Here is a 23,927-nt window from a genome sequence, read left to right on the forward strand (position 1 = left end):
TTTTTTTGTTGTATTAATTTTATTGCACTTTTTTATGGAAGATAGTCTCCATAGTACCAATTTTTAGACATTTGTTGATTCTTTGACATTTGCTTTGTGGCCTTTTGTCAAGTTTTATTGCTGTTCCATGTATGCTTTAGAAGAATGTGTGTTTTCTAATTGTGGAGTTAAGAGTTCTAAATATTGGGGTGCCTGGGTGGCTCAGTCAGTTAAGAGTTCTAAATATAAATATCCAGTAAATCAAACTGTAAATTATGTTGTTAGAATCTTCTTTATCTGCATTAATTCTTTATCTTTCAATTGCTGAGATAGATGTTTAAAATCTTCTACTTCAATTTCAATCTGTCAAATTTTGTTTGTAATTCTGCTTTGTATATCCTGAGATTGTGTTACAGTGTACAAAAAATTGAGAACAATCATCTTGCTAGTGACTTGCAATATCATCATTTCTCTTTTGGGTTATTTTCCGGGTATATGTATATATTTTTTATTTGAATTCAATTAGCGAACATATAGTACATCATTAGTTTCAGATGTAGAGTTCAATAATTCATCAGTTGCATATAACAACCAGTGCTCATCACATCACCTGCCCTCCTTAATGCCCATTTTCTTCATCCTTCTAGTTTCAGCCTTTCTGTTGTCTTTAAGTTTGAGATGAGTTCTGTTTAAATAGTATATGGCTAGGTTTTGTTTTCAATCTGGTTTTGTAATTTTTTTAGAGTTTAGTCCATTCATTCTGTTATTTGTGGTAATTAACCTCTTTGGGCAAATATTCCTATAAATATCACCTTACTTTTTGCTTTCTATTTGTCCCACATGATGTATATATGTGACTTTCTTGGTTGGTTGAGGTTTTATCTACTTATTTACACTTTTTGGCTTTTTGTTGTTTTTCTTTTCTTCTCCCCTCCCCTAATTTGGAAATTATACTCTCCGTAGCTGTTCTTTTAGTAGTCAATGAAGAGATTTTAACAAACATATTTAGCTTGACAAAGTCTAAAAAGAATCAAGATTTTCACCCTATTTCAACAGATAGATTTTCTTGGAATTTATTTCTCTTGGATCATCCTTTTTATAAATTATGCACTGTTGCTATCCAGTATTTTTTTAACATCACAAACCAGACATTTTATTAGTACTTGTTATAAATTACTATGTGTTAAAACTTGCCTCTATACTTGCTATTTCTTTGCTCACAATATCTTCTGGTAACATTTTTATTTCTCCTGGAATATACGCTTTGGATGTTCCTTCTATTTACTTACTTACTTATTTATTTATTTATTTATGAGAGAGAGAGAGAGAGTGCAAGCAAGCAGGGGGAGGGTTAGAGAGAGGGGGAGAGAGATAATCTCAAGCAGACTCCCTGCTGAGCATGGAGCCCTCCACGGGGCTCAATCTCAGGACCCCAAGATCATGACCTGAGCTGAAACCAAGAGTCGGACACTTAACCAACTATGACTCCCAGGTGCCCCAAGATGTTCCTTTAATGAGAGACTATTGATAGTAAATTTCCAATTTTTGTTCATCGCAAAATGCTTTTATTTCCCATATTATCAAAAGATAGTTTTGATGGTTGTTACAGAGATTGTTGATTGTACTTCCTGCATTCATTGCCGCTGCTTCTTTTCATAGTAGAATTCCCCGAGTTTTAGCTCAGTACGTGGCCATTCACCTAGGCACTTGACTTCTTAGCATCTGTACAAGTGGGTATCACCTTATGACCAAGTTCTGGCCAGTGAGAGAAAAGGGATATGCAATTAACCTAGACGTTGTTCTTAAATGAAAACAAAATAACTTCCTTATCCATCCTCACCCCTCTCAACATACTACTCTGGGAACATGTGGTACTGGTTCACTTTGGTAAGCAGTGTCCTAGAACACAGCAGAGCAATAAAATAGAAGCAACTGAGCTTCCACGTTGCCTTACGTGGTAAAGCTACTCTAGAACACTGAACCGATTATCAGCTCAGATTTTAATATAAGAGAATAATAAGCCTCCTGTCTTGCTTAAAAATTTTTAATATTGGCCTTAATTAAAGCAGTGAGACAACTTTCCAAACTAATAAACGGGAAGATCTTGTTTGCAAGATCCCTTTGTCTTTAGTGATCTGAGGTTTCGCTATGGTATGCTCTGGTGTGGGGTTTTGATGTAGATAATCTGCCATTTTGGAAAACTTATGACTTCATGAGTTTCGATGGCAATGTTTCTCATTAAATTTGGAGTTTTCTTAGTCACTAACTCTTCGAATATTGCCTCTCTCCTATCATCTCTATTATGTTTTTCTGAAATTCAACTGATGTAATTTTTTTACTCTCACATCTCTTAATTTTTTTAATTTATTTCTGCTTCTATCTCCAGGCTTCTTCTGTGTAATTTCTTCAAATTTAGTTTCTAGTGTATTCTATATTTAGCTATGTTTAATATGCTGTTTAACCTATCCATTGCATTTCTGATTTTGATGACTATATTTAACACAGCTAGAAGTTATATTTGGTTCCTTTTCAAAACTTCTGGGCATTTCTATACTCTTTCTTCTTTTGTAATACTTCAAAACTATTTTTTCTTTCAATATTTTAAGTACAGTTTATTGTTTTATCTGATCATTTCAATATCTGCATTGTATGTGTTTCGGAGTCTGCCATTTTTTTTTTTTTTCTGCTGATGTTACTCATGCTATCTTGTTTCCATATGTACTGTGCGATTTTGGGGGGCTGTATATTTGAGCTGTATTAATTGAAATTTTATCTCAGGGGATATTGTGAGCTAGTTTGGGGCTGTATTCCTCCAGAGAATATCTGTGCCTGCTTCTGCTAAGCTCCTGGGTAGACAACCAACTGAAATCCACCTTAGATGTTTGACTTTGGAGTTTTGTTTGCTCCTGACAGGCAGGATGAATTCTGATCTCTAGAATGTCTGAGAATCAGCTTCTGGGTAATATTTCTTAGCAAAGACATTTCCAACTCCTCCCATAGCTACATTGGAACATTGGAAGCAACATCTTGGTCATCCACCTGCTATTTTTTACTGTTTGTTTGTTTTCTCCCCTACCTGATTCACAGTGAAGCTTTTCAAGTTCCTCAGCTTTAAACATTTCATTTTCAGCCCTGCCCCCACCTATCATAGGCTCAAGTTCACATTTCCTCGCTTTGTGTGGGCTATACAATACAAGCTTTGCAGCAATCCTGAACCTTTTTCCCCATCCTCCCCCAGGGCAGTCTCTGTGCACATGCTTGTGTCTCTGGTTTTTCTTTATTCTTTATTCCTGGTACTTATGCATTCAGTTCTTAATTATAATAATGTTTGTTTTATTTTAAGCAGCATTAATAAGCTTTTTTAGCTGGAGGGTTTTCAAGTTTTTTCATCTGCAATACTGCTGGAACAAGTTGTAAAATATTTACATATGACCTAAGAGTCAAACTTTGTAATGAGAAAAAAGCAGAGAAGTGAAAGAGAAGGGTTGAGCTCTGACTTGGAAAGAAAGATATAAAATAGGAGAAAAGTTATTAAAATTTTTAAATATTTAAAGTATAATAAACTATTCAAGAAATAGTATCCGAAAACAATATGCAGTAAACCCTGGCTAATGATTTAACATAGGTAAATTCTCATTCAAGAATTTACACATGGGTGTTTTGTGCCAATAAACTACAAAACAGCTGTAGGAAGGTATGGGTGAATTAACCATATTCCCTTTGCCTAGGCTAACTCTTTCTTATTTTGTGGAAGTTAACATCCACAAAAATGTATTGAATTCTTGTCATGTGCTCAGTGTTGAAGGTTAAGGATAAGGTGCAAAATAAGTTACAAATATAAAAGGCTCCAGACTTTTAGACATGGTGCCTCCGGCATGAATAGTTATGAGCCAAATTGTCACATTTGAACAAAACCTGCAGTGAAAAACCAATCATTAAAGATGCGCAGAAAAAGTTAAAGAGTTTGTGCCAGAATGGTATATTAATTGGGATGCATTGCACTAGCTGCAAGGAACAGAAAATTCGACTGACACAGTAGTGTAAACCACCGGGACATTTAGATATTTATTGTTTGCTCAGCAAAAGATTTAGAGGTGGATGGTCCCCCAAGCTTGTCCCAGCTTCCCACTTTCCTTTCTATAGGCTTATGGCCTCTTGGTCACATTAGCCCAAAGTGACTAATGTGCCCATTCCTGGTTGCAAAGGAGGCGGGGCAAGCAAATCCGTCTTTTTCAGCCTTTGTAGTAGGAGAAATAAAATGGACAAGGGAGTCAGGAAAGACTGCTTGGTAGCCAACCAACAGTGTCTGCCACTCTGGGGAAAAATAATTTGCATCCCATACAGCAGTGAAAGGTGTGGTATCCAAATATATGAGGAATTTCTACACATTAAAGAGAAGAAGACATGCAACCCATTAGAAAACTGAGTAAGATATAGAAATTGGTACTTGCATTGAGATTAAATGCAAATGGGCAAATGTTATGAAAAGATGCCCCATTAAAGTAGTGTTAAGGAAAATGAAAATTAAAATAAGAGTAAAATATTATTTTTTACCAATTAGTTTGGTAAAAATGTAAAGTTTGACAACATTGTTGGGGGAGGAAAAATAATTTTCCCTCTACTCTTCTGGATTCTTGGCTAAGACACCCCTTTAATAAAAAGATTAACAGAAGAGAAATAATCAAGAGTTTAATAACACACATACCTCCTGTTTACATGGGACATACCCAGGAAAACTGAATAACTCCCCAACATGGCTGAAGCCAGCACTTTAAATATCATCCTCAGCTAAAGACAAAAAAAAAGGGGGGGGTGTTAGGGATGGAGAGTCTGTTTGGGGAGGTTACCAGGAAAGGTGCAGCAAACAAGGGTGAAGCTGTTATGCAGACCCTAGTCTCTGCCTTCTTCATAAGTAAGTTTCTAGAGATTTAGGGTCATCCTTTTTTTCCTGGTACAAAAGGAGAAACCTTTACAAATAGAGGCAACCCTCATAAATGTAAATGTCTTTTTTTTTTTTTAAAGATTTTATTTATTTATTTGACAGAGAGAGACATAGCGAGAGAGGGAACACAAGCAGGGGGAGTGGGAGAGGGAGAAGCAGGCTTCCCCGCGGTGCAGGGAGCCCGATGCGGGGCTCGATCCCAGGACCCCGGGATCACGACCTGAGCCGAAGGCAGACGCTTAACGACTGAGCCACCCAGGCGCCCAATGTAAATGTCTTCTATAAAACTTTTACTCGGTTTTTGGTTTTCAGGGCTTCTCCTGTGTCTGCAGTTTCTTAAATAATCAGACTAAAATAATCCTTACGCCAAAGGGGCACACTGTGAGGTGACAAATTCTGCTCCACTTCAAGATCAGGTGGTGACTAAGGTTTAGAGAAGCAGGAACCCTCTTAAACTCTTGGTGGATGAGTAAATTGGCACAGGTGTTTTGGAGCACAGTTTGACAATATATCTGCCTACCAATCAAATTTCATTTATAATTCTACTTGTCGATATCCTAAATATTAACATTTGCACTTAAATATTAAAGTTTGTACTTCAGGGCTGTTTAAGGATGTTAATGGCAGAAGTGTTTAAACAGCAAAAAAAAAAAAAAATGTGTGAGAAAACCCTATGTTTTCAGTCATAAAGAATGGTTAAACAAACGATTATATAATTCAAGGTTTGGAAAACTACGCAACTCGGTCAGAATAAGCTAAATCATATGTTAAGTCATGGAAAAGAATCTCTAAAATATATTAAGTTAAAAAACTTAGGAGTATGTAAGAAGTGTGATGTCACATATGTAATTTATAATACATCATTGTAATAGTAAAAAATACTATAGGTAATAGTTTCTATAGGTACATATATGCATATAATAAAATCTTTTTCAAACAAGTTTTTTGAAGATTTTATTTATTTATTTGACAGAGAGAGAGAGACAGCAAGAGAGGGAACACAAGCAGGGGGAGTGGGAGAGGGAGAAGCAGGCTTCCCACCAAGCAGGGAGCCGGATGCAGGGCTCAATCCCAGGACCCTGGGACCATGACCCGAGTCGAAGGCAGACGCTTAACGACTGAGCCACCCGGGCACTCCGCATATAATGCAATTTTATAATTATATTTTAAAAGTCTGGAAGAGGGGCGCCCAGGTGGCTCACTGGGTTAAGTGTCTGCCTTCGGCTCAGGTCATGATCTCAGGGTCCTGGGATCAGCCCACATAGGGCTCCCTGCTCAGTGGGAGAATCTGCCTGTCCCTCTCCCTCTGCCCTTCCCCCTGCTTGTGCTCACTCTCTCTCTCAAATAAATAAAATCTTTAAAAAAAATTAAAGTCTGGAAGATAAGCAACCAGGTGTTATTGGGGAGGGGAATGAATTTAAGTGGTTAAAACAAGCTGGAAGAAACCTTAAAGGTCACCAGATCCAGTCTTTACCCAAGTGATACGAGTGTTCTGCTGATGGTACACAAAATGCTTTTCAGGAAATAAATTGGAAACACACACTGAGAAAGCTATTCCATTTTCAGTGAGCTTTTAATCCTTCTGCTCAGGTGAAAGAGATATTCTCAATCTGGTGCACACTAATACTTACTTGTCTCCCTTTTTAACAAAGAACAAGCCCATGGCTTACAGACTTCAATAGGAACAAAATCTAGCTAAATTTAATAACATTATTTATAGTGTATTTTTAAGGTTACTTTCTATTCTTAATAAGTAATACATTTTTCCATTAACTATAGTGTTATAATGTTTGCTTTTAAGATTAGATTTAAGTGAAATAGTGAGTCAATTGAAAAATATTCAGTGTATACACATATGTATTTATGCACATATATACAAAGAATATGTTTGCAAGAGTACATATACACATACATATGTATGTATTATGTATGTACATATATATCTAGATAAGGAAAATGATATTAAGTAATTGTGCAGATGTGCCTTAATAAGGCAAAAGTATTAGGGAAAATGCAGATAACTGAAGTTTCAGTAACACTGATTAGCCTTTTATGGTGTAATTAAAATAAAAATCCCAGTCTTGACTTACTGCTTCAATATGGTCACAATTAAAAAACTATTTTTATATGCTTTTTATAATTTAATTGAATAATCTCAAAGTTGTGGTATAAGACACACAATTTTAGATTAGCAGTGTATTTTATTTGCATCCATTAATAGTAACAGTTTTACACACTAAATTTCAAAATACTGTAGCTTTTTTAATTTGAAAGGATTTGGCATAGAAAGCTTTCTCAAACTATGAAATCATCAGCAGGAAGAGGTGAGTCTAGGTGGCAGATTTCCAGTAAAGGATCATAATGAACATACACCATTACACAATAAGTTGGCCTTTATTCAAAATAAGAATTACATAATCCATATTACTGAAGAAAAGGGATGAAATATGCTGTTTAAGACTTGTCTTTGTGCTAATACTTAACATCTGTTTGCCAGGGTGGTCCAGGACTCCGAGGACCAAAGGGCCAACGAGGTGAACAGGGTCCAAAGGTAATGTTCTCTCTGTCTCTCTGTATCTCTGTCTCTCTCATAATTAGCAATAATATAATTTTGAAGTTCAGTACTGTTTACCCTTTGCAATCTAGAACCCTTTATGTTTTTGTGGAAAGTTGTGTCTAAGTCTTTTCCTTTAAAGACTTCTGTTTTTTCATAAAAATATTTAAGAGCTTAGTGAAAGAAAGGTTGGTTTCCAGGTCAAAAATAGAATGTCAGTGTTCTGAGTGGTTTAGTTTCAAAGGTAGTATTCTTTTGTGTATATTCTTCTCTTTCTCGACCTACAACAAAGTAAGGAGAAAACTGAATCACAACTAGGCAGCATTCCCTCCCAGGTAATTTCTCAAGTTTTAGAGTCCTACTCCCTCCCCACTACGTATAATCAAACACACAGCTCTGTTTTCCTTTCTCCCTGCCCAGGGCCACCACGTGTGCTGGTGTAGGCCATGCGCTGCACAAAAGCACCAGCTGAGACGACCAAGCCCTGCCAAGCCGTGTCCAGGCACACGTTTTCCTACTTTGCACAAAGGCACCCTAAGGGATGGGCAGAAGCCCAGCCACTAATTGAATTCAGGCCTCACCATCTTCTATCTGGCTTTTGGCAAATCTTCTAACTGGTCTGCTGGCTCCAGTGATTTTGATTTTCTGATGGATTCTTCACATCTGCCCCCAGATTTATTTCTTTAAAGTTATGCTGGGTTGTATCATACTTTTAAATCTGTAGTCATATGCTATTGCCTTGAGAATACAATTCACCTTCCTTGGCGTGGCATTCAAGGCTCTCTATAATTAGACTCCCCTTTTCATTTGTACCTGTTGCCCCACATGATCTCCTCTCCACCCCCCTTGCAGTCTTGACTTACTGCTTCAATATGGTCACTTACTCAATTTGCATGGTATTTTTTCGTGGGGAAGAGAACACTGCAAAAATTTTTACTGTAAAACTGGAAGCAAGTGCAGCAAGGTAGGAGCTAATATTGGGGGGGGTAAATGAAAGAAGACTGAAGATAATGAGGCACTAGCCAACCCAAAATATGACATATCTCCTTTTTTGTTTAATTTTCTGATATTGTGACACATATCTTAGCCATAGACTTGATGTTTCTTACCTGGCTCTCTGTCTTATGGTCCTACAAGGAAGGCCAGTGATTTTAAAGCTTCTTCTCAGACAGCAATACACTGGTCTTCCTCAGTTCCACCTCAAGGCAGTCCCAGGAGCTCCTGCAGATTCTGGCTTCCTCCTCCCATTGGGATCCCAGCAGGATCCCATTGTTTTTCCAACATTCTCACTGGATGATGATTCTGATCATGAAGACTTATTAGGAGCTCAAAGATGTTTGATGATCCCAACATTGACCCCTTACCTCTGATAATCATTTTCCACAGGACCACTACTGAGGTGGTTATTTTTACATGATGATTTTAATGAATCACAGATATAAGTATGAAGTGGCTTTAGGAAAATGTCTTGTTAGACAGATGATCCTTACATGTCCACCAATGCCATAGTGTAGGAACAGATAAAGTATACCTTCCATATGGAAAGCCCCATGCTGTATTATTTTCCATTTTGTGGGTCCATATTTTAATTGCAGCAAACAGATAATAAGAATTTAGAAGCTTAAAGCAGCCATGATGCTGGGCTCTCGGTCATTTTTGTCTCATACTGTATAGAATAAAATGAGACCACATAGTTTCTGCTCTTCTGCTCCATTCTCAGTTCCTCAATAATATTTAATTGATATATGATTAAATGATTATAAGCATTAACCAATATTTGTCAATTACCGGCTTGTTTCTTCCATCATATTTTTTAAATCTACCTCTATCTCCCCTCCTCCTACACTATGTCTCTTGTAAGAATAGATTTCATTTGTTTTCTGCATCCTCAGTTCCAAGTGTTTTTTTTTTTTTTTGGTACATAAATATTCATAGTATCTTTACTTACAATAGCAAAAAACTGGAAATGATTCAAATGTTCATTAATAGGTGAAAAAATTTTCTATATATCCATGCAGTGGAGTACCACTCAGCAATCAAAAGGAACATACTATGGAAACATGCAACAAAATGTATGAACCTCAATACCACTCTGACACATGAAAGAATCATGAACCAATGAAGTTCATAGTATATAATTCCATTTATATACAACCAGAATCATACTTAGCCTGCATATGACTTCTGTTCCTATAAGAATCCTGTAAAATGGCTCTTATTAAGGTCCTCGATTACCTCCTTATTATCAAATCCACAGGCTATGGCTTAATTCCTATCTTACTTGAGATCTCTACAGCATTTGATATGGTTGGACACCTTTTTATTAGAAATCCTCCCCACCCCTTGGCCTTTCCTACACTGCTCAGGCTTCTCTTTTTCTCCCTTCTACCTGCTTTTCATCTCATCTTTATCAGTTTCTTCTGTTCTCAACAGTCTCCTTAAGAACCTCACCCACAAACACATCTTTAGCTACTCCAAAATCCATCTCAGCTCAGACATCTCTCGATCTCCAGACTGTTGGACATGTCCACATGGTTATCCCCATGAACCTGAAACTTAACTGGCTACGCTCATAATCTGTCCCCACTTTTTCTTCTGTATTGCTTGTCCCAAGTAATGGATTCATCAGTCTTACATTTAACATGATATCCAGGTGTTGGAAGTCTTAACTTATACTAGTTTTCACTGGAGTCCCAGAATGAGAGAAGGGCAAGAAGAAGAGGTTGAGGATGTAGTTTTTCTAGAACTAAGATTACAGAGGTGATAGACCAAGGTTCAAACTATGGAAATAAGAGCTGCTAATGTGACAGGAGTGCGTGATCCTGAGAAGAAAGAAAATCCAGTAATATTACACTGAGGGCAGGTCATTAGGCAGACACGGAAGACAGAGGAATGGTGGGGTCAAGATGAGGAAGCAAACAGGGACTGGGGGCAAAGTCTTCAGTAATGCAGGAGTGCCCCCAAGATGGGTGGCTGACAGGGGTGGAGGTGGAGAGAATGTAGTTCAACTGGATGGTATGAACCTACATGCCACAGACCAGGAGGGTGGTCTTGAAGTATTTCTGTATTTTGGATTTGTTATGGAATGTGGGGGGTCTAGTTACTCACGTAGTTGGCATAGCCTTCTTATTTATGGAAGAAAATAAAGTTGCAGCAACCGCCATGTGTTTACTCTTTTGGTTTACTGATGACATCTTGTCTGGGAGGCATGTTGTCTTGCTCTATCCTATCAGCGCTTTGTGTCTTAGGAACATTCCATAAGGAAATAAATTATAAGTGCTCTAAGCAGAAATATCTTTTGAGTACCGAGAATCTAACTTACCTCTGGAATGATTTTCTTCTCTTGTGTTCCAGGGACCAGAGGGCCCTCGAGGTGACACAGGCCCTCCAGGACCCCAGGGTCCCCCTGGACCCCAAGGACCAAGTGGTCTGTCCATTCAAGGAATGCCTGTGAGTAGTGTGTAAACATTTGGGTGGATTTTATAGTGATCATCTTTTCATGAGTTATAAAGAGTGCACTTTTGTCTTCTCTGCTCTTTATAATGAGCCTCAGTCCCATCCAACCCCTAAAAATAAGAATTGAGAAATGGAAGTAGTAACTGAGAGTTCATGAGTACATTCATTAGCCAATTTTTTGTTAAGTGATGAGGGTCTTTTGCAAATAGATACATCCACACAGAGTGGGTATATCCGTAAGCAGTTTGTCTAAGGAGAGAAACAGGGCTATGACATGTATTGTCCTTTTTCTTGTTGGACCAAGTCCTTAACAGTTGTAATAAAATCTAGAAAGTAACAAATTCAAGTTGTTCATTATGTATTTGTAGTAATTATGGATATTGATTCATGGAAGCCATTTGTTTATGATTTTTATCTCAGTGGGCATCAAATGACAGTGCACTCAGTTAGAGTTTTAGATTATAGACAGTGTACTTTTATACAGCCGCTCTGTTTGTAAAAGCTGTTTATATCACGGAAAACAAATTTAATGCCACTCACTGATTGTCATTAATCTTCCTCTAGGGATCAAGATTTCAAGAATAAAACCGATTTCTATTAAATAAAATTAATATTTGGGGCGCCTGGGTGGCTCAGTCGTTAAGCGTCTGCCTTCGGCTCAGGTCATGATCCCAGGGTCCTGGGATCGAGCCCCGCATCGGGCTCCCTGCTCCGCGGGAAGCCTGCTTCTCCCTCTCTCACTCCCCCTGCTGGTGTTCCCTCTCTCGCTGTGTCTCTCTCTGTCAAATAAATAAATAAAATCTTTATAAAAAAAAAAAAAAAATAAAATAAAATTAATATTTGAAGCAAACAAGCCTTTTAAGCACATTTTAGCCGTCTTTCTGGGCATATGATTCTATCTCCCTCACTGAGAAATTTTCTGTTCCGGGTTATTTTCACAGTTTAGAAATCATTAGCATTCCAGTTATGCAATTGCTACTACTACTAATAAGCCTTTGATAAGGTCTTGCTACCTGTCAGATTCTGTTTGCTTTTTCATTCGTTTATCTTTCTAGCCAAAATAAAAGCAAAACTCTAGATAGAGATGAACTTTAAAAATCTAAGCTATCGATAGTATCGTACTGTTCCATCTCTCACACAGATGTACAGCATGGGCTCAGCCATATCAGATGGTATGTTCTGTGTTTAAGCTGTTGTGCCGTATAAATGTTCAGCTCCGTAGGAATGCTTACATACAGGGGGTAGCGTATGTGAGAAGTGAAACATGCCAGGTTTGGATGTTAGCGCGAAAGCAAGTTAATGTTGAAAATGTTAGCGCAGGAAGAGGAGAGAAAGAAAAGACAAAGAATTGACCCTACGTGAATTTAACCCCGAATGCTTTTGGCTATTCAGGGAATGCCGGGTGCTAAAGGAGAAAAAGGAGAGACTGGCCTTCCTGGCCCACAGGTATGAGTTTTACTTTTTAGTCTGCTAAAAAAAAATGCTTTTAGCTTGGGGCCCCTGGGTGGCTCAGTCAGCGAAACGTCCAAGTCTTGATTTCCGCTCAGGTCATGATCTCGGGGTTGTGGGATCGAGGCCCGCATCAGGCTCCGTATGTAGCCTGCTTAAGATTCTCTGTCTCCAGGCATCTGGGTGGGTCAGTCGTTGGGCGTCTGCCTTTGGCTCAGGTCATGGTCCCAGGGTCCTGGGATGGAGCTCCACATTGAGTTCCACATCAGGCTCCCTGCTTGGCAGGAAGCCTGCTTCTCCCTCTCCCACTCCCTGTGCTTGTGTTCCTTCTCTCGCTGTGTCTCTCTCTGGCATAAAATAAATAAATAATCTTAAAAAAAAAAAAAAAAAAGATTCTCTGTCTCCTTCTCCCTCTGCCCCTCCCCCACCAAATATTCTTAGCTCTAGAGCCTTGCCAAGGTTGGGCGGATGGGTGGGAAGGTGGGGAAGGCTGTAGCTTCTAAAGTCAGCTGTGATTCTAGCAGTAAGTGGTTTCTGTATTAAAGACTGTTAGCCTGTGTCTATTCACTGTAGTAGTCTCTGAGAGTCATACTGATGCTCTGGAGGGGAACATTTCTTTCATATAAATCATTTCTGGATTCTGAATTCACCTTTATGCTATTACGTTTGTTTGGAGGTCTTGATCTATTTCAGGGAAGCTGGGTGGAAAGGCAATTGATTTCTGATTTCCGTGACTCTGACTTTTTTTGGTCCTTGCTCTACCTAGGGTATCCCGGGAAGCATTGGTTCACCAGGACGCGATGGCTCTCCAGGCCAGAGGGTAAGGACCTGCCCAAGGTTGTTAGCACAGGAGATTCCTTACCAAGACATTCTTTGTTTCTGATGGTTTTCTATGGAAGGAAGTCAAACTAGGTGGTTTTTTTCCTTATTATTCCTCCTCTCTGTCTATATTCTGCCTATCCTGTGTCTATTTCCCTTCACTGACATCTTCTATGTCCATTAGTTTCATCAAAACCTGAGAACTTCCATCAAACCTTCCCAAATTAGCAACACCTCTTTCTGAATGTTCCCATAACCAGAATGCAATTTGCACTGAATTGTGTCCACTGGTTTAGCAGATTTTCCAGTTTTTTTTCAATTTTCTAGGCACAAACCTAAAGGAAATCAAGGATCATAGGAGTTGAAATTTAAGTATTATGGCTATGCACAGTGTTCTTCATTTATTTGCTATATGTCAATTATCTAGTCTTTTAACGTGTTCACGTGGACAGCAGTGAAAGACATTATAAGGATGGTCAGGACAGGAGTGAGTTAACATCCAGTGTTTGTTTAGTCAACACGTTTTCACTAAACCCGATTTAAAGTTCTTATCCTCAACGAGTTTGTAGCTTAATGGGAGAATACATAACCAAAGAAGAAACTGTAATGCATTCTATGGATGGGGGCATTTGCGGAGCCCTATGAGGGTATTTACAAAGAATAGAAAACTAAGCCAGACTTGACGGGTTGGGGAAAGCTTCCTGGGTGAGGCACCATCGAGGCTGAGTCTCAAATGAGAGACAAAAATTAGCCAGGTGCATGGGAATAGGAAAGCTATTGCAAGCAGAGAACAGAATCTACAAAGGCGTGGAGATGAAGAGAAGGGGGGCCATTTCCAATATTGCACAGAGTTAGTGTGGCTGGAGAGTAGAGTGCAATGTGTGCATGAGTGGGTGCATATCTGTGTATACACACATACACACAGTTAGATTTGGAAAGACTGTCAAGAAATGAAGCTGGAGAGGTAAACACAAATTCAAGCAAATCTTTTTTTTTTTTTCCTTAAACTGTCACTGATTTAGGATGTGGGTGGCTCCACAGTTTCCCTCAAAGACTGAATTATGTAGAGTGGCAACCACTCAGATCCAATCCAATGAAGGACAGCACATTTGGCAAGCAATGCTTATTTTTGGAACAAATTACCCACTGGATTAGAAAATGATTGGCTGGAAGACTTACTTCTCCACTCAAACAAGACCTGCCTTTAGCTCAGGGTGGCTATATGGCTCAAGAATAAGGAGATTGTTTTTTTCTATAGAAGCCTGGGTGTGGGGCCTTAAATTCCTTCCATGTTCTTTTTTTGTTTTTTCACCAGACTTTCGCTTGCTTAAAATCTGTTTAATCTTTGCCCATTAAATGGAACTACTGAATCTGTAAATCATGTCCACGTAACTGCATCTAAAGGAGGCGTTCTTTAAAAGTTAGATTTATGTAGGTTTCTTGTATATGTGGAAGGAGTATCTAGAAGTATTTATATGTTTTGGCAAAGGGCTTAGGCCAAGATCCTGTTTGGTTACACACCTAGATTCTTCTGTGATTCCTGAAGCTCTGAAAATGGCAATTCTAAAGGTTTGGTTCAGTGAATTTACTTGATTTATCTATGCGTGGAGACAAGTCTTGGCAAAGAACTCCCAAATCACACATATTGGATTGGTGTTTGGATCATTGGGTTTTAGAATACTTTCCTTTAAAAATTCTTTTTTTCCTTTTAAAACCAATATACCAACACAGACTTTTTATAATTATTGTGCTATTCCTTCAAGCATGTTTTCTTTTAGAGAATGAACAATCTTAGACCTGTAATAAAGTGAGGAGATATCTGTATGTGGATTTTATTGTCCTCTCTCCCTCAGTATGGAGGCAAAAAAAACTTTCAGAATGTGTTCGGTTCCTATTTTGAAAAATTCTTGGATGGAAATGGACTTACTTTTAAAAACTGGCTTTCAGAAGATACTCGTTCTTTGCAGGGTCATGTTTAAAAAGTATTGTGCAAATTCTGTGACAGTTGTTTTAGAAAAGGACAATAGTATTCCAGTGTAGAGCTTTACGGGGTGCCATTCACACAGAATAAAATATAATGGCGCCCCCTAGAACTGTGTAACATGGAGGCCCTGTTTGAGGGAGCGGCTGCATTGATCTTATTTAATAAGATATTTGTTGAGCACTTACCTTAATTGAGCACATACTGTGTGCCAGGTGCTGTGCTCAGCCTGGAGAGGGTTGTCCATTGCTGCCTCCAGAGAGGAAAGAACCAGAAGAAGAGAGATTTTCAATAGCTAAAGGAGGCAATTCCTAGACCATCAACCTGGAGGACATGAAAGGGTGTGGTGGTATCAGGAACATGACCTGGGCCAGGAAAACAAATGGGTCTTCCTCAGAGACAGCAGAGAAGGAAGGAAAAGTGGATGAAAACGGAGTTGTTTAGGTGGCTCTGCTCTGTTTAGTCAAATATGTGGGGGGTTAAGGAAAGTAAAAGGTCTAAAACAATGAGATAGTTACTGAGCAGGATTGTAAAGTAGGAGGTCCTGAGCCAATATTTATGGGGATCATAGCAGATCCAGGACACGGAGCACCTTGATGGAGAGCCAGGTCTTTCTGGGACAGCAGGTCTCCGTGGTTCGACAGTGGGAGAGAAGTGTTGCTGAGAGTACTAGGGACAAAACTTCATGATTATTCCTCCTCTGCCATAGCCATCTTAAAAGGCAAAGAAAAAAGTAAAAGAAATAACAGTAACAACCACGGTATAGAACAGACACTGGATGATGAGACTTCCCACTGAAATGCCTGAAAAGCCACTTCCAGAAAACGGTCCGGTTAGGCTTGACTGTCCAGGGAGTCGGGAAGGCTTGACTGTCCAGGGAGTCGGGAAGGCAGAGCTATTTTGTCTTTTCGTCTCATTACCCCCTGAAATCACTTCCTGTTGCCACACCTTCATTGCCCCTGATCCTGAATGAGGAAAGCCCACTCTAGACAGAGGAGGATGTGGTTGGAATAAATCCGTGTGATGGTGTCCAGCCAGTGCCTCGGTCCTTGGACTCTCTCAGGAGGTGAGAGCATGAGGCGGGCTGTAAGAGCGGTAGGTTACTCCTTCCTGCTCATCCATCTTTCTTTTTAATCTCTGTCTTCTCTTGTTGACAGGTAAGAACTCCCAGCTCAGAGGGAGCACCACCACCTTGACTGTCGGCTTAGGGAAAGGTTAGCACCTCTTTCCTGGAGCTGGTGTCAATGTTACCCCTTAATTTGGCCTGGAAGGAAGGAGAGCTTAGCAAAAATAAAAAGGAGAAGATTAAACATCTCCTCTTTAAACAGGGAACATATTTTCTGATGTTTTCTGACTTATTCTGGCTTTTCCCATGGGGAATCTGACTCTTCGAGGCAACTCATACTAGGCACTGGGCCTGGGGCCATAAGCACGTCCAGCAAAAGTTGGACTTCTTCACTGAACAGGTCTTGGCCTCCTGCTGGCAAGTGATGGAGCACAGTGCAGGACCACATTTTAAAAGGCAACAAGGGCTAAGAGAGGAGGTCTCAAATGTTCATGCCACAAACAAGAAATGGTCACCATGTGATGGGATGGAGGTGGTAGCTGAGATTATGGTGGCGATCATTTGGCGATATATAAATGTATCAAATCAGCATGTTGGCACCTTAAACTTACACAGGTCCTATGTCAATTATGTCTCAATAAAGCTGAGAAGAAATTGTATATTCAAAAAATAAAAAAAAAATTAAGAAGTAAATAGAAATAGAAAGCAACAGCATAAGTCCAGATTCAACAGTTGAGTGTAGTCACCTTCATTCCCAGCCATTCCGGCCAACAGCATTCGGGATTCCTCTTTCTTTTTCACTGTATGTCTTGCCACTTCCCTCTTGTTCTTCCCTCTTCTTTCCTTGGTGTCTGTGACCCCAGGGCCTTCCTGTGATCTTTGAGCTCCTCTGATGAAGGGTGGGTCTGTCAGCCCCGACCCTAGACATCAGATGGTCCTTAGTGAAACTAGGGGGAACAGGCAAGACATGGATGATGAATAGAAGAAGAAAGAACTGAAAAGGGAGGAAAACAAAGAAAACACAACCTCTTTTCCAGTTCTGAAGTTCACTTACGTCCAAGACCTCGAGCTTTCTGTCAAACGCTCCAAATAGAAACTGTAAAAATTATTTTTATTTTCCAATTCTTCATATGGTTAGATAAAAAAGGCAGAGAGACAAGAAATAAAAATGACAAGGAGATAGATCTTCTATGGCTCCTGGAAGATAGTAATTCCTCCATTGTATGGAGGGTATTCATTTTTAAATTCCGAGTAAACTGAATTTGGAATGGTTCCTTTGCCCCAGGTTACTGTTCCCTACATTTTCATGCCATAACCACAGCCTCCCTTTCTCAGCTGTAAAAGATGAAATAGTTAAAAAAAAAAAATCTGCATATGAATTCTGCTGAACTTGCAAGGTTATGAGAAGCAGGAAGGGCCAGTGGTGAATATGATAGATTTGGGCTGTTAGCCAGGCCTGAGTTTGAACCCTTACCACAATGACATTGGACCAGTTACTTACTATTTCCAAGCCTCACTTTACTCATCTGTGAAGTAGAAAAAATATTTGACTCCGTAGAGTTGCTGTGGGAATTAATTCATATAAAGAATTTCTATATAAAAAATTAATTTTAGCTAGTCTTAGTACACGGTTTTCAATGTAAACCTACTAAGTCAGGACAGTATAATATTTTATAATGCCTGTGCTTGATGTATTAAAATGGCTTAGAAGATTTTAAACTATAAAAAAAAAGAATCTGAAGAAAAAACAAGTGGTTTGTTGCTGTTGTTTAACTTTCTTGGATTCCATGCTGAAAGGACACTTGGAACATGCTTCCTTTTGATGTGGGTTCAATGTATACAAAGACCATTTTTGTGATGAATGTCCCATTTCATCGAAGTGAGTTGGACTTAAAATATCCTTGAGAAATGGAACTTGAGTCAGTTATCTGGATTTAATTCCTGTCATAAATGTTAAGTGATGATGAGAGATTCATCTAAGGAATATTTTGTTAAATACGAAGATTCAAGATAATATCCCCCTTGAGGATATTCCTCATTCAGAAGAGGAAATGTAAAAAGCCAGCACAAAGCTAGTGGAGAGGATGATTTGATTTTCTTTCATGTGAGTCTAGATGGGTTTTTATAAATCAACCACAGTGATGATAGTATATGCAGTTGGAACTTCGCAGCTTATTTGAATGAAAATAGCAGGCATCACTATTACTAATTATTGACTAAGTGCATGTGCTTTACGATGTTATGTTCTATAAACCTCAGAATAACCACAAATGCCAGGCACTGTTAATCCATTTTACAGATGAAGAATCTGAAGCTTAAAAAAATGGAAGCACTTGAACAATGCCATTCAGCTAGGAAGTGTTGGAGCCAGGATTATAATCCATCTCTCTGCCTCCAACACTGAGCTCTTTCTTTCCACAAAATTCTGTCTCATAAAGGTCACTGGGAGATTTTGCTCATGTAGGAAAGTCTTCCATTCGAGATATTTAATTAAACAGGACAGAAGATACCTCGTCTAGAATTTCAGGGCTGGAAGAACCCAGTTTGGGCTACTTTCTTGGTGAAGTCGAAGTTGATAATTCACACCTAGGAATATGTTTCGATTACTTTTCACGTTTATTTGCATGGTGGCACATCTGGGCACACTTGAGAACAGTTCCTTGGGGAATTTGTCATACGTTGTAACCAGTTTGCAGATACTCCTGTTGGAGCATAGGGTGCAGGTGATATCTGCCTTGCACTCCGGTTCCAGGGCCATCCTTCAGGGTCAGGCCAGAGGCTCTATATTTGCAAACCAGCACTTCCTCAACGTAAGGGATCAGGTCGTTTCAAGTTTTGCTGTATTTTTAAACAACCGATTCCCGGGCTTCAACCTCAGAGATTCAAATACACAAGGTCTTGGGTATGACTTTGGAATTTATCGTTCTAAGAAGCTTAATGGTTCTGATAATCAGCTAGGTGTTAGATTCACTGGATGGTACAGTGGGTTAGGCCTATTGTATGTCTAAATAATTGTTTGCACAGAATTTTCCTGCTGTTTCAATTCACCCAAGTCGTCACTTCAGGTTACTAAAAATATGTTTGCATTTCTCTCTATCTATACATTTAAATTATACATGTAATATATGCATATGTGAACATAAGAAGTGTGTTGTGCATATGTATGTAAATATGTGCACATGTTTATATATATATTTATACGCACACATAGGTACTGTGTGTGTGTCTGAAAATTCTCCAGGGTGGCTCAACATGGTACCACACATAAGGACTGATCTTGGATATCTAGGCTGGGCCAGTATTTACAGAGTCTGTGGCTTTTTGGGGCCTGGCTCTTAATCTGGTGGTTGGTCTTAATCCTTTGCCTTCCTTCTTATGGCTGACCGCCATGCTGGTATGTCTGCTGGTGCTCACAGCAGTCCGGACCCATGCCACAGGGTAGAAATCATGCAGCAGGAGTTTCTTCAAGTGTTTCTCTAACCCTCACTGCTTGGGTTTGCTTCCTCTAAACAAACTCAGCGGATGCCAGCTATTGACAGATCTCACTATACCTGAGAGTGTGGTGTAAGTCAGAGGACCTTAACCATTGGCATGTTCAGAATCTTAGGGTTAATATCTGTGACTCACCATTCCAGGCTTCAAAAAAGGGCATGGGTGGTGTGTATCAGGATTGAGTCACGAGTTCTGAGTGCTATGGGATAGCCACATAAACATAAATATTCTAACTTCTGACTTTAATTTTAATTACGACATTCTTTGTGGGCACATCGGTTTCAGCCTTTAAATGCCATAGACAGAGAACTTAGAAACTACAAAGTTTTTAAGACCCTACAGGAAATGCCTGCCACCTCAATACATACATATATATATGCGCCACGGCAGGGCAAGGGAAACTGCAAAATGGACATTAAAGAATGGTTAATTAAATGTCTATAAAACAGTACACTTTGCCAGTTTCAGCCATAGGTAAATTTAGTATTCATTCAAATATCAGTGATTTTAAAAGCAAATGTTAGGGCTGATTTCCCTTTGCTGATAAATCATAGCCAACCATAACTTAGTAACTTACTCATAGCCATCTCTTTTCAAAAACAAATTGTAAAAATCCTTTCAAGTTTTTAGAGCAAAACTTATTTTTGATGTGGGCTGTGGGTGCATATTAATATTTTGAGGTGGGAATCTCAGAAAAAGAAAAATGCCTGGAGCTATTCATGTTATAAAACATGCCTGTTTGTGGGTGGCTGACTTCAAGCACTTGAAAACTGTATTTGTCGGCTTAAGTGAATGTCTACATTATGCTTATCACTTAATCTTCTATTCCCTGCTATTTGTTCTTTGTTGCTTACTTGGGGTTTCCACTTTTTATGAGGGTGCTTAATCCACAAACACATCTTCTCAGATTGGTTAGTTAATATGAAGTGGAAAATTTATAGATATAGAAATGTCCTGGGAAATGAAACACATTTTTAGCTGATAAGGGTTGAAGACCATTCATTCAGTGAGCTTTGATTAAAATTAAGCTGAGGGGCGAGTGGCTCAGTCGTTAAGCGTCTGCCTTTGGCTCAGGTCATGATCCCAGGGTCCTGGGATTGAGCCCCGCATCGGGCTCCCTGCTCCGCGGGAAGCCTGCTTCTCCCTTTCTCACTCCCCCTGCTTGTGTTCCCTCTCTCGCTGTGTCTCTCTCTGTCAAATAAATAAACAAAATCTTTAAAAAAAAAAAAAATTAAGCTGAATCACAATGCTAGAATTTGCCATTTATTTCGCCTTATAACATGCAGACATTTTACAGAGTTTTTCTTTTCACCAAGTTTATTGCTTTTGTATAAAAATCCGCTGCCCTCGCTCCTCACCCTGAGGTGAAGAGGTGTGAAGGGGGACCTGAGCCCTGGTTAAACGTTGCCTAGCTTGCAAGGATGGGCTATAACATGGGGCCACAGTGGCCCATGAGCAGGGAGACTCATGTGATGGCCCAGTCATCCTGGGTCCCCTGATTTAAACATCTCTCCGGTGAAGCCCTCTCTCCCATCCCATGCCAAGATGAGCTATTCTTCCTACATGTTCTCTTGGAACTCTCTCGTCCATCATCATAGCACTGTGTCATTTTCTTTCGATTATTGGCTTTGCTCAAAACTGGAAACTCCTTGGAAAGACTGTCTTGTTTACCATCAGCTATGCAAATCCTACCAGAACGCACAGTATAGAGTAGCTTTGCAAATACTTTTCTAATGTGACCAATGTGTGTCTTACAACTAAAAATCTTTCAACAGTAAATTTACTCGTGTGATTAAAAAGTTAAAATGTAAAACTCTTTACATGATGAAAAATGTGAAGTTTTTATTTTCTAGGGTTAGGAAGAAACTTTGGGAAAATGGGTTTGATGATGTTTCTAAAATGGTATTAAGAGTAACATCCTTTTAGTTATAACAATGTGGAACAAGTATATTTTAATTTGCAATCAGGGAAACGGGTAACTCACAGTAACCTTAAGCATGCCTTTCTTCTTGTATTTAAATTCAATTAGCCAACACATAGTACATCATTAGTTTCAGATGTAGTGTTCAATAATTTATCAGTTGTGTATAACACCCAATGCTCATCACATCACGTGCCCTCCTCAGTGCCCATCACCCAGATGACCCATTCCTCCACCCACCTCCCTTCCAGCAACCTATGGATGCTGACTGCTAACGATTCAGAATTGGCCCTTCCACAGAGAATTGCCCTTGGAAATGCCACGTTGGCCCCAGTCCATGACTAACTGATATGGGTGAATAAAACCTTACCATAGGTCAACTCTGGGGTGTAACTCACACTCCAGCTCTCTCCGTGGGATAAGCTGATGGCCAGACTTCAGCAAAAGCCAATTCTCATGCCTCTTTCCCTGCCCTCTCCTGCTTCCTTCACTACGTGGCTGGTTTCTCCCAAAAACAGTCCCTCTATAAATCAAAGGCATAACATCCAGGTCTGCTTCTAGGAAACTACCCTTAAGATACTCACTGAAATGAAATTTCAGCTTCTGAGGGTACATGACTCCTGATGCCTTTCCTCTGTGCTCATGGAGGGCTCAGGAGCAAGGACAGATGACATGGCATTTCCTCCCTGCCCTATATATTTCCAGAATGATTATACCCGAGACTAATACTTATTCAGTCAACATGATAATCAGAGCACTTCTTCCAGGAGCCTCAATTTTGTTCAAATTAAACATTTTGTTAGTACCTATTTTGCACCAGCTATGTGCTAGGAAAATATTAGGAATGGAACAAAGAATAAAACATAATTTCTGCCTTCTCAGCTTCTGGTAGGTAGAAGAACACGAAGTGAACAAACATCTTGTCTAGTATCCTCTTTCGGTCACACTAAAGCCCTGGCACCTCCACCAAGTTTAGCTCCTGTTACGTAAGAGCATTTCTCTGTCTTCCCTTCCAGATGAGTCACACGTGGGGTCTAGAAATCAGGTGAACGCAGAACGGTTCACAAGAACATCCTTTAGTGCCCCGTGGAGGAGAGCCCTGACAGATCACGGCTTTATCATCTCCTTCCACGTGATCGGGAGGGGGGTGTACATGCGTTCTTTCCCGCAGACCTTCCTTGGAATAACGCAGTGTTCTCTTAAGAAAATATGCCATGGCTCGCCTCCCTCTGTAAATCAATTTGCCTCTGGGTTTCGGGGCAGGCCTTGTGCTGCAGTGCTGATTGCCGGGCGTCGTGTTGGCCATGTGTCGTGTGGGGGCCCACATGGGTGCGTGTGTCCTCCCCATCCACTGCTGGAAGACTTCTAGGGCAGGAAGCCAAAAAATGTCCTTTTTCAAACATCTTCTTAAATTATTGACTATGTACCCAGAGTCCATTTTTTTCTTATGTGAACTTTATTGAGGAAATAATAGATTTTTAAATTCCTTTTGAAAAAATGTTTTTAATTCCTTTTTTTTTTTTTTAATGGTAAGGTCTCCTAACCTCTTTTGGCCCCAACTTTCCTCACTTACAACATGAAGGGATTGAACTGGAGGAGTTCTCAGGTCCTGTTCATCTCTCACGTGTTCTGATTTTTTATGGCCTCTTCCCGGACATGTTATATTTATTTATTTATTTTATTTTTTTAAAGATTTTATTTATTTATTTGAGAGAGAGAGACTGAGAGATAGAGCACATGAGAGGGGGGAGGGTCAGAGGGAGAAGCAGACTCCCTGCTGAGCAGGGAGCCTGATGCGGGACTCGATCCAGGGACTCCAGGATCATGACCTGAGCCGAAGGCAGTCGCTTAACCAACTGAGCCACCCAGGCGCCCCCAGACATGTTATATTTAAACAACATGCAAAATGATTTCTTTCAGACTATGTCAGCATTAATTTTTGCTGTTTAGTTAGCAAATCCAAGAAAAGGTGTGTGTGTGTGTGTGTGTGTGTGTGCGCGCGTAACTTAATCTATATCAGGGTCTATTACTGCAGTCTTCTGACTTTTTTTTTTTTAAGTAAGCTCTATGTCCAACGTGGGGCTTGAACTCATGACCCCAGGATCAAGAGTCACATGCTCTCCTGACTGAGCCAGCTAGGCGCCCCCTGACTTAGTGTATTTTTGACTGAATATCTGAAATGATAAAACAGAAGTGTTAGTAAAAAAAAAAAACCCAAACAACTAGCTTGTATATTAGTATAGGATAAATGCTATAACAAACCATCCT

At 39.6% G+C, this 23,927-nt stretch overlaps 1 protein-coding gene across 1 annotated transcript in view; it reads left to right on the plus strand.

Moving 5' to 3' along the window:
- Positions 1-23,927, plus strand: part of COL14A1 (collagen type XIV alpha 1 chain) — a 209,517-nt gene that overhangs the window by 148,798 nt on the left and 36,792 nt on the right. Inside the window, exons 37-40 of the mRNA XM_032415699.1 lie at positions 7,419-7,472; positions 10,830-10,925; positions 12,324-12,377; positions 13,147-13,200. Of these exons, the coding sequence (XP_032271590.1) occupies positions 7,419-7,472; positions 10,830-10,925; positions 12,324-12,377; positions 13,147-13,200 (258 nt within the window). The remainder of the gene's footprint in view (positions 1-7,418; positions 7,473-10,829; positions 10,926-12,323; positions 12,378-13,146; positions 13,201-23,927) is intronic.

This window comes from Phoca vitulina, unplaced genomic scaffold (assembly GCF_004348235.1).
Source record: "Phoca vitulina isolate PV1807 unplaced genomic scaffold, GSC_HSeal_1.0 scaffold18, whole genome shotgun sequence".
Classification (NCBI taxonomy): Eukaryota; Metazoa; Chordata; class Mammalia; order Carnivora; family Phocidae; genus Phoca; species Phoca vitulina.